The sequence below is a fragment of the Centruroides vittatus genome, unplaced genomic scaffold, assembly GCF_030686945.1.
Source record: "Centruroides vittatus isolate TY-2023 unplaced genomic scaffold, ASM3068694v2 contig_358, whole genome shotgun sequence".
In the NCBI taxonomy this organism is placed as follows: Eukaryota; Metazoa; Arthropoda; class Arachnida; order Scorpiones; family Buthidae; genus Centruroides; species Centruroides vittatus.
This window is the reverse complement of record NW_027122181.1, coordinates 59,833-80,035: the sequence shown is the minus strand read 5'-3', so window position 1 is coordinate 80,035 and position 20,203 is coordinate 59,833. Positions and strand designations below refer to the sequence as shown.

Genomic DNA, 20,203 nt, shown 5'->3' with positions numbered 1-20,203 from the left:
TACCGTACAATGTACAGTACCTCCAAGGTATATTTTATTAGCAATTCATACATTTTCTAGGACACAATAACTAAACAATTAATGTTAATCATCACTAAGATTGTGACTTAACTTATTAGTTATAATGCAAAATTATTATCGAAAAGAAAACAAGACATTTTCACAAATTTCAAATTTTTCTGGGATCTAAAAACAGAAAATGTCGAAAAACACGTTTATTAATTGTAAGATTTTAATACCACATTTGGTAAACACTGGTCTCTAATCAGAATTTCAATTTTGAATGAAAAAATGTCTGTGACCTCTTTTTGATTTTATACAGTAATTAATGTAACAATTAACAATGGATATTGTATCATTTGAAAACGATTTTTAAGTGATATGCAAATATGATTTATCAAGTGAGAGTGATTTTTTAAAACAAAGACATTTAAAACATACTCTATCAATAATTTTAATTACAGTTTCAGTAAATGAAAATATGTATTCTATGTAATGTAGTCTGGAAGCCATACAAATTTTTTTTTAACCCAGATAATTCTCTAGAATTATCGAGACTAATTATTTTATCGAAAATAAAAAAATCTAAACACTTACGACGGATGATATTTTGCGACTCTAAAATATTTTAATTTCTTCTTAATATCGAAACCAGATTTGATAGAACCTCGAGATATGTAAACTTTAAAAAAATTTGTTTGTTTTTAGGTTGTTATTAAATATCAGATTTTAAGATACAGTTGAGTTAATATATTTGCTTAAACCAACTTTGTTTTGATAGAATTCTATTTTTAAAATATAACCTATGGAAAATATTAGTTATTCTTCTTATTTTCCAACTAACTCCACAAAGAAATGTTAGTAAAATTAACTCAAGTTTTGAATTTATTCAATTTAAAATTGATATAAAAATTACGTGTTTTTAAATATGTACATTTTCCGTTTCAATTATAAATAGGGAAATTTTATAATTAAATTTTAAATATATACTTTATCTATTATTAGTATAAAAATTGAGTTGTTTATTTAGAAATCGTCAGTCAAGAATTGATGAGTCAACTGATCCTGAAATTACTAATATTCTTACTTTGGGTGAAGCTGAAGATATCTTTATTGCTGTGTTGTTACCACTTCATCAACCGGGAAGTAACGCATTGGATTGTAGTACTAATATTAAACCGGAAGCAGTAGAAGAATTAGAAGCAGTTCTTTGGAGTATTAATCTGATAAACTCTAATATCACGTATCTTCCAGGAATAGATCTTGGAGTAGTAGTGATAGATACTTGTTCTTCTCCTCTTCGATTAACTCATCAATTGGTTACCTACTTATCTGATAAAACAGATATCAATGCTAAAGTCAAATTGGAATCTGTAATTGGAGTTATCTCCGTAGGAGAAACAAAAGAATTAGAAGCTGCCTCAATGGTTTTATCATCACTCAACATCACTTCTGTAACTCCAGATGCAAGAGGTGAAAAGAGAGATGTTTATGACCTTCAAGTAAGATTTTCACATTATATATATTATTTCTAGAACAAATAAATTTAATTTTTAATAAATGAAAAAATTTAAAAGCCAAGAAGCAGAAATAATATTTAATTAAAAAAAAAAAAAACTTACTCTATTTTCCCGGCACGCGAACAAGTATGTTAAGGGAACCATTAGGAAATAAAATAATTTTCAATTGTATTAAGATATATAATTTAAATAATAACAAAACTTAAGAGGAGCAATTCAATTGAATTGTGAGAAATTTCTTCATTTTAAAAAATATTTAAACTTAAAAAGCAGTAAGACACATTAGCACAAAGTTAAAATTGCGTGTGATGCTATCTGTTAAGAGATTTTATTTAAAAAATCTTATAACAGATAGCGCCACACACATTTTTATATTATTAATTATTATAAAAAGGCAAAAGACTTATGATTTGTAAATGCCAATAACGAGTAAAATTTTTATTAATTCTGATTCTACTTAAGATGAAACATGATCTCTATCTTCCCATCCTCTTGACTTTTAATTACCAATATTTAATAGCATCAATGCGCCATATATAGAAATAATCCTGCCAACTTTCAAAATTTCTGGTAGATCCAATCCTGAGATATAATACAAAATATACATCCTACCACATACACATATATATAAGTTATATACATATATAGAATTCTGTAAGTTTTTTTTCTCTTTACATTTTTGAGGTCCTTAAGTGTCAAGACGTTGAGAAATGGAAGAAAACTGTGAGTCAAAATTGACCAGTCACCATGCTTTACCTATGTTGTATTCTATACAATATAGGAAAAGCATGATAACCGGTCAATTTTGCCGAAAAACTAATAATTTAACGATAATTTAATTTTCTAAAAATAAATATTTATATTTACCTTGAGTTAGTTTATATTATTCTGTAATATGAAAATGCGATCAAACTCAATCAGATATTTTAAATTTAAATTTATAAGTTTTAAATATAAAATTTGATTAACACATTACAATTTTTAATACAATAAATCAATTAATTAATTAACTAATAAAATACTTCATTAACACAATATTCCGTTTGTTCTCCTTATATCATTTAAATTTCAATTAATTTTTCATGAAACATTTTCAGAGAATTGAAAATGTATGCTTGAAGAAATTTATAACATTTAATAACATCTGGAAAATCAAATGAATACACTGAACAGGATAAAATCCTTTATACTGTGCTGTTTTTAAATTAAAATTCTCACATTCCTACATTTACAGAATGTCAATGTTTTTATTTTATTTATCATTTTTTTTAAAAGTTTCTGAAAATTATGATTTTTATATCTAAAACAAAATTATTGTCAGTTGGACGAGTTTAAACACATATATCAATAATTATAGTAGTTATCTTGAAATGATTTATTATTAAAAATTAATAGGATAATTAATTCTTGGAAAAATACTTTCATACATTTATTAATACTGATTTAGCATACTTTTAATGCAAAACAATTCTGATATAATAAGAAATGATTAGTTTAAAAAAATTAAAATTATTCATTTCTTATATAAAATATAGTTTTTATATAATACAACTATATTCTTAAATAAAATAAATGTATTTGACTGATATTCAATAATAATGTAATAAATAAAAATTCCTTTATTTTCAAAAACTATTTTTGAAAATACAATTATTTTTATAATAAATAAACTGAAATTTACGATTTCAGTTTCAAGTTGAGCATTACAAATTGATGTATTTTAATGAAATTTTTTTATTATTATACTTTAACTAATGACTAAAGTGCAGCATAATATATAACCTATTGTTACATTTAACTTCCTCTGGGAAAAAATAATTTTTTTGAACCAACCTAATAAAATAAGTTATAAAAGTGAAATATAATAGAACAATAAAAAGAACTTAAAAAAATTACTGAATACTGAAATGAATATAAACATAATTTTTAATAAACTTTATTCTTTATTTTTATGGATATGAAAATATGCTTCAGCTTGAAAATTTATTAAAATATTAAATAATTTACATTTTGAAATAGCTGCATTATTGATTTAGAAGCTTCATTATCTTGGTTATCTAACTTTTGGAGTATCCTATTTATAATTTTGTACATTTGACTAAATTAAATTATTATTATATTTTAACAATCATTTTTTAAATGAAAAAGAACAAGTTTCGATACAAAATAACTAACAAATAAATTATTGTAGATAGAAAGAAAAAAAAAACAAATTAAAAAAATCGTAACAAGAAAAAGATAAAACTAGATTTCAGAATACGAAAATTTACGAAAAGTTAAACAACTAGAAAAACTAGATTTGAAAATAACTCCGAAACTCGAAATACTAGAATCAGCTGAAATATTAGTGAAAATATCAAAATCTGTTAAGAGATAAGCAATATTTTTCAACTTTAACGTTATTAAATGATAATTTCCACGAAATTTGATAGCTCTATTCTAAGTTAACATCAAGAAGTTAACAGAATTAAATTTTGCGTGATAAATATTTCAATAGCTTTTACAGAATTCTGTAATTTATGTACAGTACATGCATACAATAAATATGTTTATATGAAAGCATAAGTTTTACAGAATAATTCATTTTTATTTCAGAATCTTTTATTGTCATTTGATATTATTCCTTGAATAATATTATTAACTAATTATGTTCTTATTACATACAATATTTTTGAAAGAAATTATAGGCTAAATATGCTACCATGCAAGTTAATGAGTTATAAGAAATGAACGAATTATTTCACATGGTTTTGCAAATGAAATATGATTAAAAGTTTTTAATAATTTATTATTATTTTATTTGATTTAAACTCTAGCTATTGTCTAATTTATAATCAGATTATTGTTAATTAATTATTGAATTTATAACAAATCTACTTAAAAAATCAGGTTATTTTTCATTTTGACAAAACAGTTTTTTCTTTTATTAAAATAATTGGTATAAACATGTTACTTAAGAAATAGTTTAATGATAAGTGTTTTATAATTTGTTTAGAAATAAATGGTTAGTGAAGTTTTACGTTGTTGACACAATTATTGTTCATTAAGGTTTTATAATTAAATGAGAACAATTAATGATGTTATGTTATAAAATAATTACAGCATAAAATATTTGAAACAAAATTTATCAACTGAAAACAGAAAAATAAAATGAAAAAAACAAAATATTTAAACATTATATGTACAGTACACTACAGTAAATATATAAGATATTTATATTTATACATACTGTGTACATTTATAAACACATAACATGTAGGGTAAACATTGATAAATTCGTTATAAAATTAATTATTCTTTAATTATCGGACATGTATTTCGTAAATGAAAATGTTAACTATATTTTTAAAGGGACCATATTCTCAAGATAACAACATTGTTTTTTGTTATTATGAATATATTTATATCTTAGTTTTCTAGGGACATATTTCTTACGTTGCGTACAGGTGGTTATTTCGTGATTTCATGGGTAAGTTGGTGATAATACATTGCTAATTTCCTGAGAGGATATTTTAGCCTATATATTGGGCTGCAATTTGAAAAAATTGTAGACCTATAAATTCCCATTCTCGTGTCTGGCGTCTGTCCTTTTTTAATCTCGAGAACGGTGTTAGATAGATGAAAGTCAAGCCCAGATATGGTAAGCTTAGAGGGGAAAAATGCCCAATTAACTATATAGGAACTTCTGCTTTGGGCCGGAAGTCACGTTATTTCAATTCAAAACTTTTTCTCCGAAAGGAATTAGATAGATGACCTGCTCTATTGCTAACAGTAAAGTATGATGTACAGAAGCAACACACTACTAATTTGAGGTGGAGAGCATTACAGCCCGGCATTGTGACAATCACACAATAAAGAATTGCTTGTATATTGAACACTTTCCATCCTCGTGGCTTTAAAAAGTTTATCTTTTTCACATTGACGATATTTCAATGGCATCTCGAGTAGTAATTTCGTGATATATTGGCTATTTTAGTCGTATCTTCTTTTGAACCTAAAGAATATGAAAGAAACACAGGATTTGGTCAACTAACATTATCTATAAGTTACATATATAATTATTTTACTTCTCTAATCGACAATAATTAATTATTGAATAGTCATTGTTTGATGTATCTAGAATTTCACATCGAAAGCTAAGAACGTTATCCAAATATCTAAGGAAATTTAAACTCCCAACACAGTAAAAAAATATGATACCGTAATTATCAAAGAATGATTCATTTACTATCAGCATTATTTATTTTTATTTTTTTATTTTTTGTAAATTTAAGATAAAACTGGTCTCCTAGAAATATCCAAGTTTTTTCCTTCTTACAATAGAAATCTTTTGCTAACATTTATAAAATGAGAGTTTACTCAAACGAACAAAATTTTCGAATTTAATATATTCCACTCTATCTGCGAGCAAAATTTTAAATCTCATCTTACATTACTTATTTGATGTAGATGAATTTAAAAAGCATCACGAAAATACCAATGTTTACCCTACGTAAGATGTATGTAAAGTTAAAGTTGAATATTTTGTTATATTTTTCAAGTTTTAATTTAAAAATTAACCGTTTCAAAATTGTTATATAAACAGAAAATACTGTAATTGTTGTATATACAAAAATTAATTACAATATAATTAATAATGATAATATATTTATGTAGGTTAATCTTTTACATTAAAAGATGTAGAAGTAATATTAATGTAATAGTTTGTCTTTTATATTTATAAATCTTTCTTAAATAAAATGAAATGTTGTCGTTCAACCTGTACAACATAGTATAATGCATTATCATTTATAAGATACAGTATAATGTAATACTGTATAAGCACGATTATAAATCCAGTTATGCTTGAGGAAGAGAAATTTTCAAATATTAATTTGACAATCGGCAATTGTTATAACTAAGCAGCAACATTATACAACATGATACTATACAGTAAGATTCCGTTTGCGCAACATTTAATGACCATTAACACAGTATTTTAAGAAAATGTTTGAGCTAGATACTCGCATTATATTAGGTGAAAATGCTTTATGAAAATGAAATGAAAAAATTTCTATTTAATTTTAATTTGAAATGAAATTTTCAATCTTATTTTTAATAGGTTTTGTCATTTATTTCTGTTGTATTCATATATTGGCGGCGGCAATTTTTTTCCTCGTGACAACGCCTGTATTAAGAACTAACAAAATAAAATAATAAAAAATAATAAAAATATCAAATTTTATATATATTTTATATATTTATATACTAAATATTTCATTTGTAAGTTAATTCTTCAGCAAAAAGATCCTTTAAATAACATCAATACTACTAAAAGAAATGACTGAACACAGAAAAAGCACGTTTTTCTTTGGTTTTCATTACATGATTTTATATCTTAAATTTTGCTATATTTGTTTCTAATTAAATATATAATTAACTGTACTAGACTGAAATTTAAAGTAGAGCAGATATTGTTCTGTCACTTTTTATTATTTTTTCGTCATTACAAATGATGCAGAAATAGATTAAGGAAGTAGAAATGCTAGCTAATTTCATTGCGAAATTATACATCTGTTGTCCAAATTCCCAATATTAATAAATAAATCATAAATTGTTTGTCAATATACTGGTTAATATAGTTTGTGTTACATATAAAGCTTTTGAAAAATTTCAGATTTGTATGATTTCATTCAAATTTTGATCTCAATATTTTAAGTCTTTTCCATGAGATTTTTCTATTCATTCGGGAAAAAACCTGCTCACTGTAATTTTAGTGTTAAGTTAATTAGAGAAACTTCTTTCTGTTAAATTCTCCCATGAAATTAAAATTAGAACGAAAATTTTCTTTTTTCATTTCTAATGAGATTGCCCACTTGTTATCATCATTGCCTTGCCTTGATGTCCTAACGACTTAACGCATATAAATTTAAAAGGAAATGTTTGCATTACAATTTTTAAATGAAATTAAAATTTAATAATCATCGCGAACAGAAGATTATTTTAAATATCATTATGATTTAACGAAGAGACTTAATTTAAAAAAAAATAATTTATTCATAAAACTATAAAAGAATGTTGTGGTAGAAAATTGATAGTTATAAAAATAAAAACATAAAGTATTGAATGAATTATTATAAACTAGTTAACATTAAATAATAAAAGACGTAAGAATTTGTACTGAAATTTAGAAAAAAGATTGAACAAATGATACGTGTAAAATCTATATTTGTATCTTTATATAGTATTTATATGTAGCCTATATTTTTTGGAGTGATAGATCCAGACTAGGCATTCTTTTTATGTAATAGTAATTGATATTCTAGTAGTATAATTAAATAATATAAACAAAATAAACGAAATAATAGCCCTTAGGAAGAGAATAAATACTATATTTGTATTATATAAAATGTATATAGTATAATTATATTAATATGTCATACATGCATTGACTATAAATTTTAACTTAACTTGTAAGGTTAGTCACAAAACAGAAGTAAAAGTGTCTGTAAGAAACTGTTTCTCTGCCTTTTTTCGTGTTAACAGGGAAAAAATATAACTTAATTCTGAAAAAGTATAAAAAGACTTGTACTTATTTAAAAATTCTAGTGAGTTGGATTTCATGATACACAATTTATGCACTACACGAATGGACTAAGCGCATTAATAATAACTAATTATGTAAAATGGCATAATTGGGTGGTGCACAGTTACTAGAGCTACTGGTTGTTACTTTCTGGAGTAAATACATGTATTTTTCAAATGGTTTTGCATGTATTTTCTCAATTGAATATTGTATAATAAAAAATTTTGTTTTGTACTGTATATCCAGAACATTTGATTAAGATATTCATTACCGTAAGAACATAAGTAAAACGTTTTAAACATATTTTAATCATATTCTCTTAATTGTAACTAGTTGCACAAGTGTCTAGGCCTGGGTTGGGCAACAATTTTAAGTGTAGGTGCCAGAATTCCAAACCTATGATGCTAAACTTTATCACGTGTCAAACAAAAGTTTTGGGGGCATATTATTATTTGGTCTAGCGACGAAACGATGTTACAGGAAAGCTAGATTTAGCGGTTTTCCACTAAATTGGCAACTTTGCTTCTAATTCAGTATATCGCAGATATAGATATATCTGCGACATACTGAATTAGTCTGAATACTGAACTATACTGAATTAGATATAGATGTCTTGAAAATAGGATCTTTGTTTTATTTTTTTATTACTCATTATTACTAAACCAGTTGATAGTGTTGTTTCTTTATTGTAGTTTTATTTGGCATCGCTCCACCCAATAAAATTGTAATCTATTAAAATAAAATATAAAATTCAGCGAAAATATTGGATATTTACTTTTTAGGGTATGCGCGCCGGAAAAAGTTTGGCGTGCCATGCTCGGCACAAGTCTAGGCAATTAAGTGAGATTATTTGGGGTGAAGCATAAATTTACGCGGAATTTCGTTTTAAGTGATACCTGATGATACGCAACCTCGCGTAAAACAAGACCATACTGTATTTATATAAATATTGATATTTGTATAGCTTTATCATATAGGCCTACATATTATACACCAGAACTAGACTAATGAAAAACAAAATTGTTCAGAATTAATTTTCTTACTCGATAATTGTGGAAGGTGAATAAATAAATTAAGTAAATTTGACCTTCAAGTTTTTCTAGTTATGTATTCAATTTTAATTTTATTACTGAAATTTTGAAATTATACTATGTAAATATACTGCGATATTCGAAAAAATTCTCTGCTAAATTATTAATAGAAATGTATAATTTTTGGTATTGTTATAATTTCCTTTTTTACGATTAGACTTTGAATTTTACTAAAGATATTTATAAATCATACTTTTAATGAAAAACAAATAAAATAAATTTGTTAGTATTTAATTGTATGTCTATACGAGGGCAAATTATTTAGGATTGAAAGCTGTATATTTTGTAAAAAAAGCTTTTGTTTGTGTGAAATATCAAAAGCATTTAGTTGTCAAAATTTCTGAATTGTAAATTTATTTTATAAAATTTTGTTTATAATATGGGCATCGATTTTTATGGGACAGCAAATTGTCCCCATCCTAACGTAGTTTTATTTTAAACCATATTACAAAAATTAAAAGTAGAAACCAAGTACTATACACAATAAATACATCTCATTCTATATATTATTTAGTATGATAGACACTACTCTATTGCTAACTGGAAAAGTATGATGTACAGGGCTAAAACACAACAGTACTAATTTGATGGAGAGCATATATTGTAAATTAAATAAATTAAAAATATGATTAAAAATTGCAGTTTGGCATTGTCGCAATAAATAATTGCTTGTTGTTTTATTAAAATACTATAATGGGATTTAAAAGTAATACAAATATATAGCCTATATTATTTTTAAATTGTATTAAAATATTTTAATAATGCTACGTATTATATATAGGCCTATTGTATTACACATATATCAGATTATGTCTATTTTTATAATATTGAATTAATAGTAAATAGTTTAAAATAAACTTTGTAATATTTCATTAATTGTAAAAATTAGAAAGCTCTTTCTGAAATTTTTGCTTAGTGTTTCTCATTTGTTAGTAAATAATAATTAGCATAAATAAAATTCAAGACTAGTTTTTTCTTTTTTAAGTTTTAAAATTAAATAAATTTCATTTTAGATAGCGTTAACTGTTTAATAATACAGTATATAGACTACGTTAAGAAGATTACAGAGAAGGTTGCAATTAATCTTGATTTTCAGCATTTTACTAATGATGATATTGAAGGATTCAAGTCTATTATTACATGAAAAACTTGTATTTGCGTTTAGGATTCAGAGTTTTTTCTTTAAAACTGACAAACAAGAATGTTATTCCCATTTTTCATTATTATTTTTCAGATTAATATCTGTTTTAAGATGAATTTAACAATAAAAAATTCAAAATTATTTTAATATTAGAAAATATTTTTTGGCTATTAACTTTTAATTAATTAATGTTAATACAAAAAATATACTTTTTGTATAAGCGTGTAAACTAAAAATTCGGAATAATTTATTTCATTTTTGCTTTCTATACATGCATTCACGAAAAGACATTGAACATGCAATTTTTCGTTGCATATCAGTTGCATATTCGATTCCTAATGTTCATTCTTTAAAAGTCGTTTGATCTTCGATTTCAAAAAACAGGTCTAAAAGAAGATAAACGAAAAAAATTATTGAAAATTTTTATACCGGAAATTTGATGAAGGGTAAACTTTTCTCTATAGAATATTTTAAATATATGGGCATTCTAGATAACACGATATGTGATATAATTAAGAAAGTGGAAAAGAAGAAAATACTATTTAGAGCTAAAGGAAGTGAAAAAAGGAGGTGAAAATGACTGAAACGAAGCATAAGCATCTAACAAATGTTGATGTTGGTAAGGTGGGCCAATTTACGGAGAGACTCTCCGTAAATTGGGTGACTTGGGTCAAAAGTTCAAAACATCCCACACATATTTGTGCGTGGGATATTAGAGGAAAGGGATATTCTTATTAGGAAAAGGAATTTTGCACTCAAATACATCGTAGAGCAATTAGAAAATCAAATAAGGTTACTTCAACGACAAAGGGAATTTTTGGCCCAAAAGCAACCTGAATATGGTTATGGACAACCGGTCTTATTTTATACCGGATGGCTCTGAATATGCAAGAAATAATAGTTTTTATTCTGTAAAAGGAAAGGAGGTTATTCTAGAAGTGAAGTTTCTGACAAAAGTTTTGGTGTGGGTTAGCTATAAACCCTAGAAGGTAGACTCGAACCTTTCTCTCGCCGTCTAAACTTTTCATTAACACGGAAGCTCTTAATACGAATTGCACAAGAAGAGACTAATCTTATTCTTAAAAAAGAATTATCCGAATAGAGATTACGTTTTCTTCCCCAGATTTGCAACGTCCAACTAAGCTAAAGACACAATTGATGCTTTTAATCAATATAGGATACTGTACATTCCTCAAGGAAACAATGTACCTAATATTCCCCACTAGTTAAAGCAGAAAGTGTACAATGGGGCATGAGAGGCTAATTCCACCGTAGAATTTCTCAAAAGAATTTAGCACAAGGTCCATTAATTTACCACTGAAAACTTCCGAAATTTTTTGAAACGTGTGAAAACAAAAATTGGAGAGGCAGCAGACCACGGAATAAATTCGATTTTGTTAAACTGATAGACTGCTAAAATATGTTTATATTTTTAAAATTTATTTTGAATGCATTGTTCATTTTGTAATCCCCAACTTCCAGAATAAATTCATTTTCATATTTCGGATATTTAGTTTACACATACTTATTTAGATTAACTCGAAATGTAATAAGCCTACTGTATTATATAAAAATATAAAATAACTTATACGTAAAAATTCTTTGTAATTCAAAAATGTAATACACTTTTACTCAACTTATTATCATTAAGTAATTTATAACTTTTATTTTAATTAGATAACTCTAGATGTAACATCAATGGCAAGAGCTGTAGCCGAAGTTTTTCATCATCTTGGTTGGAATTACATAGTTGTTATTTATGACGAAGAGCATTCGAAAAGTTTTATGGCTTTTAAAGATGAGAGTAATCGAAATGGAATTTGTTTTGCTTTAGAATATAAAGTTGGAGACGTTGATTTACAAAGTAAATTGCTAAAAGCTCATCTACAAGGTGCGCGAGTCGTAATTTTGTGGACAAGTAGTTCTTCGGCAAAAATTATATTTGACTTAGCTGAAAATTCGACAGAATTTGTTTGGATTGGTGCAGGTTCTTGGACTGAGCAGTCACAAAATAATATGTTAGTAAAATACGAGAAAATGCTATCCGATAGAAGTTTTATTTTTCGAGTTAAGGAAAGTAATATTGAACAGTTTTCGTCATATTTCGAACATTTAACACCGGAAAACAGCAAAAATCCATGGTTGCGTGACTATTGGAATTTGAAGAATTGTTCAAACTTTGGTTGCAATAAACCTAAGAATACTGTTGTAAATGTGATTCGAGCAATTTCTTCTTTAACTTCAGGCTTAGCCCTTTTAAGATCAGAAGCGTGTAGAACTGAACGTGGTTTATGTCCAACACTTTTACAACACCGTCAACTTCGACAACTATTAAATTTATACATTCGGAGGCAAACTACTAGAATCGACGATCCTCATGACGTTTTTGGTTTCAAAGGCGACGGATCAGGAGACCTACCGATAGAAATATATAAAATACAAAGGATGAAATCAAACTGGCCATATTTTCAAAAAGTAAGTAAATTATTATTTTTTTAATTTTAATAAATTCAAACAAAAGAATACTAATGAACTTTATATACTTGTGTTTAGGTAGGAGTATATCAAAATGGATTGAAGAGTCTTGCAGGAATGGTAATTGATCAAGAAAAAACTGTGATTTCAGAATGTATTTCTCAATGTTCTTTATGTCCAGGAAAACGATCCGATTATGTTGTTACAGAAAGTAATGCTGATGTATACATAGCAGCCAGTCTTACTGTCCATGAATCTTCAAAAAATCCTTTAGAATGCGGAAAGTTAACTAATGTGCAACAAGTAGAAGCATTTCTTTGGGCTTTGGATCAAGTTAATAACAATAAAGAATTATTATCTGATATCAAACTTGGCAGTATAATTATGGATACATGTGGAAGTCGTGAAAAGACATCACGTGATGTGGCAAATATATTTAGTCAATATCCTGATCGATTCAACCTTCCTGAATCAAATAAAGTGATTGGTTTTGTGATAGGACAGTCATCTAATCTCATACAACCAGTTACTGATGTAACAATGTCATTAGTTATCCCTACAGTAGCTCCTAATGCAATTAGTTCAATTTATGAAGATCCCGAAACTTATCCTTATCTTATTCGCACAGGTGTAACAAATAGCATTCTTTCCCGTTGTCTCCTGGAAATTTTAAATTATTTTGAATGGAATTACGTTTCTATTGTGTATAGCGACGATCCGTGGAAGGAAGAAGATTTATATATTAATTTTAAAGAAATGGCTGGACAAAATAATATTAAAATAGCAATAGAGAATAAACTTCATCTTAGTTCTACTACTACAAATGTTGTGGATAATGTCATTCACCGTTTAGTTGCTAAATCGAGAGATGGTTCCAGGTAATCATTTTTTCTTTTGCAATTTCTCAAATAATATTTCTTTAATGTATAACAACCATTTATTTTCAGAGTTGTAATACTCATATTGAATGAAGAACATATAGATTTGATGATGAAACGAGCTGATTATTGGCTTCAAGAAGAATTTTATAAAAAGGGGGATATAATTTGGTTAGCAATAAATCATATAGATATTTTAAATAAATACGCTGCTGCTGATGGGGCTTTGAGCGTTACATGGTTACCACCGCTTTTAGAAGAATTTTTGAAATATTTTCAAAATCTGGATATTTCTAACAATAGCAGAAACCCATGGTTTCGAGAATATTGGGCATCAATGTACAACTGTAGAGGAGCTGCTTGTTACAGTGGATTAAAAGAAACATCTGTGAAAGATGCACTTTATCAAGATCCGTTAGTTCCTGCAATTATTCAATCAGTGTTTATTTTTGCTCGAGGATTAAGTGCTCTGAAGTAAGTTAATATCATTAATTATATAATAATTAATAATAATCATTATAAAACCGATTATAGAATTTGGAAAATGTTTCGCATTTATGTTTAATTTTAAAAATTATATCTCTGTTAATTAATGTTTACATGAAAGTAAATCTCATTCAAGAAATACGACATAGTTAAAAACATTCTGATAATATGAATAATTGATAAATACAAATTGCATTATGAATCAATTACATTGAATATATTCTAATAACCATATGTTTTTTTTTTTTTTTATATATTTTTGCTTACTTTATTTTTAGGAAAACAATTTGTCACGGAAGACCTGATAAATTCTGTTTAAATACTATTGATGCTAATATTCGTGGAATTTTGTATACTTTTTGTGAACTGGAAGCAGTTTCGAAAAATACCTCTGTATATAAGACACAAAATATCCGAATAGTCCATTTTCAAAGATACAACGGCAGCACTTTAAGTATAGTTGATGTAAGTAAAAGATAATTTATATTCTGTATAGTTACTACTGTGTTTGATTATGATAAACTTAAATTTTAGGTTGGAGTATTCAAAGAAAATGGCGGATTAATGATGAACAAAGAAAAAATGTATTATGGAGATAGAGCAATAGACTTTAATGCAGTTTCTTCCGTTTATGCTAATAAATTAGATTCTACAATATCCGTGAAATCAAAACGACAACAGTTTATGGAAACATCATCTGAAAATTCCTGGATCATACAATTTCTATTACCAATTCATTCTCCTGGACCAAATCTTTTTACCTGTGGTGATATCAATGATTGGTCTTATCAAATAGTCATAGGAATGCAACATTTTCTCGATGAATATAATAAAGATCTGGAATTATGGCAGAGAATTGGATCTCTTGTCTTTGACACCTGTGGTCGTCAGCAAAGAGCTCAAGAACAAGTTTTCAATTTATATGCATCCGAAAATAGTGCTATGTCTGAATCTGTGGTTGCAGCTATTACTTTTGGGGAGGAATTGGCTAAAGAAGTAGCTATAGTTTTGGAAACAATGGAAATACCTCAAATAGTCATACCTACATCTTTCATTACATCCTTTGATGCTCCTCATCTGACTTATAGAACGTTACCTGATGATCACGGGCATGCCTCCGTACTTTCATCAATTATTTTAAATTACGGATGGGAAGGCATTTATGTTATGTATAGCGCAAGCCAAAAAGGACGAAAACTTTATTCCGACTTTGAAAATTTAGCTGGAGGGAAGTGTATTGCAAATTCACTGGTTCTTCATCCAGGAAATAACGGTGATGATATTGCTAGTCAAATGAAGTCGATGTTAAGTGATCAAAATATTAAAGTTGTAATCTTAATGCTAGATGATATTTATTTAACAAGAAATGTTATATGGGCAGCTCGAAAAATAAACATTTTAAGACAAATGATTTGGATTGAAACTGAAGGCTGGGCAGATAATCAAATGATTGAAGAACTTTTACCAAAAAACGCCAACTTTATGACTATTCGTCTAGAAAATCCCAAAATACCTGGCTTTAATAAATTCCTAACTACTTTTTCACCATCTAAAAAAGGAAATATACCAGAAGATTGGTTCCGAGATATCTGGCAAAATATTTTTAAATGCAGTTTAAATAGTACAGGTACAACATCCAAAACATATTCAAAACAATGCAGTGGCAAAGAAAAGATTCGTGATAATATTGAACAAAGTAAATATATTTTTCAAATATATCAATCAATTTCGGTCATTACTCAAAGTTTGAAACGTTTGTTTCAAAATAATTGTAACCAATCTCAAGGAATTAAACAATTAAGCGACTGTGTGATTGATGCCCGCTCAAAATTAGCTCGACATATTCAAAAGGAATTAGAAACTATCATCAATTATGATATTATGATTTTGAAGAAAGTTGCAGGAAATGGACATTACGTTTATGAGAAAGTAAGAAAGAATTTTTGAACGATTTGATTTAAAAATTTTTAATTAGTGCTTAATTTATTGTTATTTTTCAATAGGTTGGTGATTGGAAAAACGGAAACCTTACCATATTTTCAGACTTAATTCAATTTCGAAGATGTATTAGTAATTGTTCCGGTTGTACTTTGAAGAAAAACGGAAGTTCAATTACTTCAAATTCTATTATATTTTTAGAACGTCAACCTTTATTGACATCTATTAAAACTGTTCCCAATATTGTATTTATAGCTCTTTCTTCTTTGGGCATAGTTCTTGTCGCAATATGTGCTCTCTATTTTTTAGCTGCTTTTCCTGTTGCTGTTGGCACTACTATTCTCGGATATACAATTTTAGTCGGACTCTTATTACTTTATGCGTCTAATTTTGTATTTATAATTGAACCCTTACCAGTACTTTGTGGATTAAGAAGATTTGTGATGGGCTTTTCATATTCAATCATATATGCTGGAATGCTAGTAAAAGTTATGAATACTTGGAGAATGATGGGATATCATGGTAACGGAATGATGGAAGATAATTCTCGATTACCTGGATCAGGAGGTTTACTAGTAATTGCTTTAGGACTTGTTACGATTCAAGTAATTCTTATGGCATCATGGTTAGTATTGATGCCTCCCAAAATTACCGTGTTCGATGGAAAATGGAAATGTGAACCGGTAATGACATTCGAGCACGAATTGCTCGTATCACATACATATGTTTTTCTTTTATTATTCGTTACTATTGTTTTTGGTTTTGTTACGTGGAGGAGTACTGATAACCTCGGCGAAGCACGTTGGATCTTAAGCGCTTGTCTCGTTTCTGCTGTCATTTGGATAGCTTGGCCTATAACCACTCTATATTTTCCTATAAAATATAGGGATCACATAGTGGTTAGTGCCAATCTTTTATCTGCTAGTCTTATCATGATATGTTTATATCTGAGGAAAGTTTATATTTACGGAAAATTGAGTCGTCAAGCGCGTGATCAAGAGATCAAAGCAAGATTACATCCCAACGAACAGATGAAACCCACGTATGGTACGTCACTTAGCCAAAGAGAAACAGTAACGAGAGGTTAGTGTATAATGTGATTAATATATTAATTAATAATTTATACGTTTTTATGTTTATATTTGGACACTTCAGGCATACAAGTAAGGAGGATGGATTCGGGTGAAGATGGAATAGTACAAGTACAAGCCGCTGATCTGTATCCTCTTGACATGTATGACGGAAGTTGTCACTTTTTGGGAAGGAGATCGATACAACGGAGACGTTAAATTTTTCTTATATCATCCAAAAATAGTCATCATAATACTCAGGCTGTATTTATTGCCCTTACAACAAGTTTAATAGATTTATTCGCGTGAATATTTTGTTTAGACACGCTTCAATGTACATATTCTTAACTATATTAACGTTGTACAAAATATTCTACTTTAAATCAAAATAAATATTCTATTTTAAAAGTATTCTATCTTATTTATTTTACTTAAAATCAAAATATATTTTTAAAATATAGGTATACAGAATTTTCTTTGTTATTCAACGCTTCACGGCTTAACATCCGCTTCAATATTTTACAAATCCCAGAAAGTTAAATGGAAATATGGTATTTTGTCTCTACATTCAATTTATAAATCTATAAATTACAGAAATAAATTGTTTTATTTTAATTAAATAAAACACCGTAGATAAATAATACAAAAATGTATAAACATTTGTATTTTATGGAACAAGAATTAATATCCTTATTGAAGTATGTGTTTATTTATTAGATTTTTTCTCATACTTTTTTCATAGCAATGAAATATACAATGGTTCTCTATACATATAGAGCTATAAAACATTTTCGTATTTATACATTATTCTACATTTGTTTATTGTTATAACTAAGAATGAATGAATGTAAAATGTAGTTATTTTTGTATAAATTCTATTCTTTTACTGAAGAATAATATTACATTTGGATTGTATTCTAAATATATAAAATTGTCCCTTTCGAAGAACATTTATTAAGTTGGTGCAAGTCATTGTAATACTTTCTTATATTCGAAACTAACCTACTTTCTAACAATTAGTATATTCTGCCTATCCTATACTTTGAAAGAATACACATAATGAGAATATTGACAGAGAAAACACGTTTAGAAACAAGTTCTCTTTATTTGGAAATTCTTTTATTAATTCATCGAACCGGATTATTATTTTTTAAATATAAATGTCAAAAAACTTCAATCCGGTTCGATGAATTTATAAAGATTTAACCCCATTTAACTTTATATTAAAATTTTAATTTAGAATTTTTTAAACGTTGTGGTGAGTTCATTCTCCAAGGTATTATTTAGGAATCACATTTCTTAAGCTTGTTTACAATGTGGGCAACACAATATATTGTTTAACGGAAGCGTTTCTTAAACACTTAACGTCGATGTTTTATCCTTGCCAACGTAGTTTATCTGGTTTTAAATTAATTAAATATGCCACATGTTTGATTCGAAACCAGTGTATTAAATATAAATAACACGTTAAACATAATCTTCTATTCATTTATTGTCGAGCTTGTCATATAATTACGAACTTTACATATAAAAACAAGATTTAATATTTATATATATATATTTATTTATTCATTAATTTTAAATATCGTCTCCAGTTAAACAGACTTGCTTTATAATATTTTAAAATGGTATAACTTATTTTATATCATTTAACAATAGTATTTTATTAGGCAAATCTTTGTCAAATATATATTTTATGCCATATTTTTTTAAGCTTAATAATATATTGAAGTTAACAGAACATCTGTCCCATTCTTTGAACAATGTTCCATTTTTTTGACGCGTGTGTCAAAAAAATCACCTAATCAGATTCGCTATGATCACCTGCACGTAACAAGGTCACGTGTAAAAAAATTTCCGTTGAAATTTCACTAGATAAATTCGTCCATAACGATAACTTTCCCTTCAACGTTTTTTCTTTTGTCTATTTGTAAAGAAATTATTCAACCGAAACAAATACTTGATTACTTTTTTTTAAAATAAGCTTTACTCCAATAAATACTACACATTTTAGCGAGTTTCTTTAATTAAAAAAACAATAAAATTTAAAATATTTCACTAATATATTCTACTTTTTACCATTTAAAATTTTATCTTTTATATCGATATACTTATAATTATAATAATTAATCATAGGTAATTCATTCCTTTTCCTGTTTTCCTTTCACTTGTACATCTCACACCTGCACGCATACGAAATGCCTGTTTTTAACACTTGATACACGTAAAACTGGGATATCAGATCTTTCAATAAATGTATTAAAATCAAATTTAATTCTAAAAATTCAATTTTATATTGCTTATTTAGTTGTTATGGTGTCCTTGTCTCGTTCCGTGTTTAGTAAATATCACTCCCCTAAAGGCCGTGCCTATTTTTTCCTTTTAAATGCCCCCAAAAAACCCACCACTTTCACCCCATTTTCGACTTTTGAAGCGAAATGCCAGGCGCGACGATCGCATCCGTGTCCCGTCGAATGGGGATAAAGACCAATGAGTGCAAAAAAAATTTAAATTAAATTTCCTTTTTTAAATACAACATCGATACAATACAATACAATATAATATTTTGTTGTTTTGACGTTTTCTATATGTAGTGAACTTTCGAAGGTAATTCCTGTTACTCCATTATTTATCTTTTATTGTTTTATTAATGGGAAGTTCGAACTTAATGCCGCATCAACGGGATCCTACAGTTGGTCGAATGGATAAAACCACCGAACCATTGTTGGTCGTGGGTTCACGCCTGGCCAACGAACTGGTCCTGTGGATTTTTCCGGCTTTTTCTTCACGTTTATAATACCCAAATAGGGGTCAATTTTCCGTAGAAAGTCCTCCCGGAACGCATCTTTCCTCGGCAGATAGCCCACGTATCGTGTTGTATACAAACGAAGAGGTCAACGTGGTTAAATTATTAGAAAATGGCTAAATTAGACTGGTAGATGGTATTTAATAAGGACCAAAAGATATTACAAATTTTAGTTATTAAAAAACACATCTAGAGATTTTATAAGTAAGCGAGTTAGAACTTTCCTCCTAGCT

General features: G+C 27.4%; 1 protein-coding gene across 1 annotated transcript in view; it reads left to right on the top strand.

Moving 5' to 3' along the window:
- The window catches only part of LOC136974879 (uncharacterized), a 29,161-nt gene extending 11,586 nt beyond the window's left edge, over positions 1 to 17,575 (top strand). Inside the window, exons 8-15 of the mRNA XM_067269853.1 lie at positions 1,031 to 1,502; positions 11,995 to 12,792; positions 12,871 to 13,670; positions 13,740 to 14,144; positions 14,435 to 14,621; positions 14,691 to 16,085; positions 16,160 to 17,177; positions 17,250 to 17,575. Coding sequence (XP_067125954.1) covers positions 1,031 to 1,502; positions 11,995 to 12,792; positions 12,871 to 13,670; positions 13,740 to 14,144; positions 14,435 to 14,621; positions 14,691 to 16,085; positions 16,160 to 17,177; positions 17,250 to 17,383 — 5,209 coding nt within the window. The 3' untranslated portion in view covers positions 17,384 to 17,575. The remainder of the gene's footprint in view (positions 1 to 1,030; positions 1,503 to 11,994; positions 12,793 to 12,870; positions 13,671 to 13,739; positions 14,145 to 14,434; positions 14,622 to 14,690; positions 16,086 to 16,159; positions 17,178 to 17,249) is intronic.
- Positions 17,576 to 20,203: the final 2,628 nt, after the last annotated feature.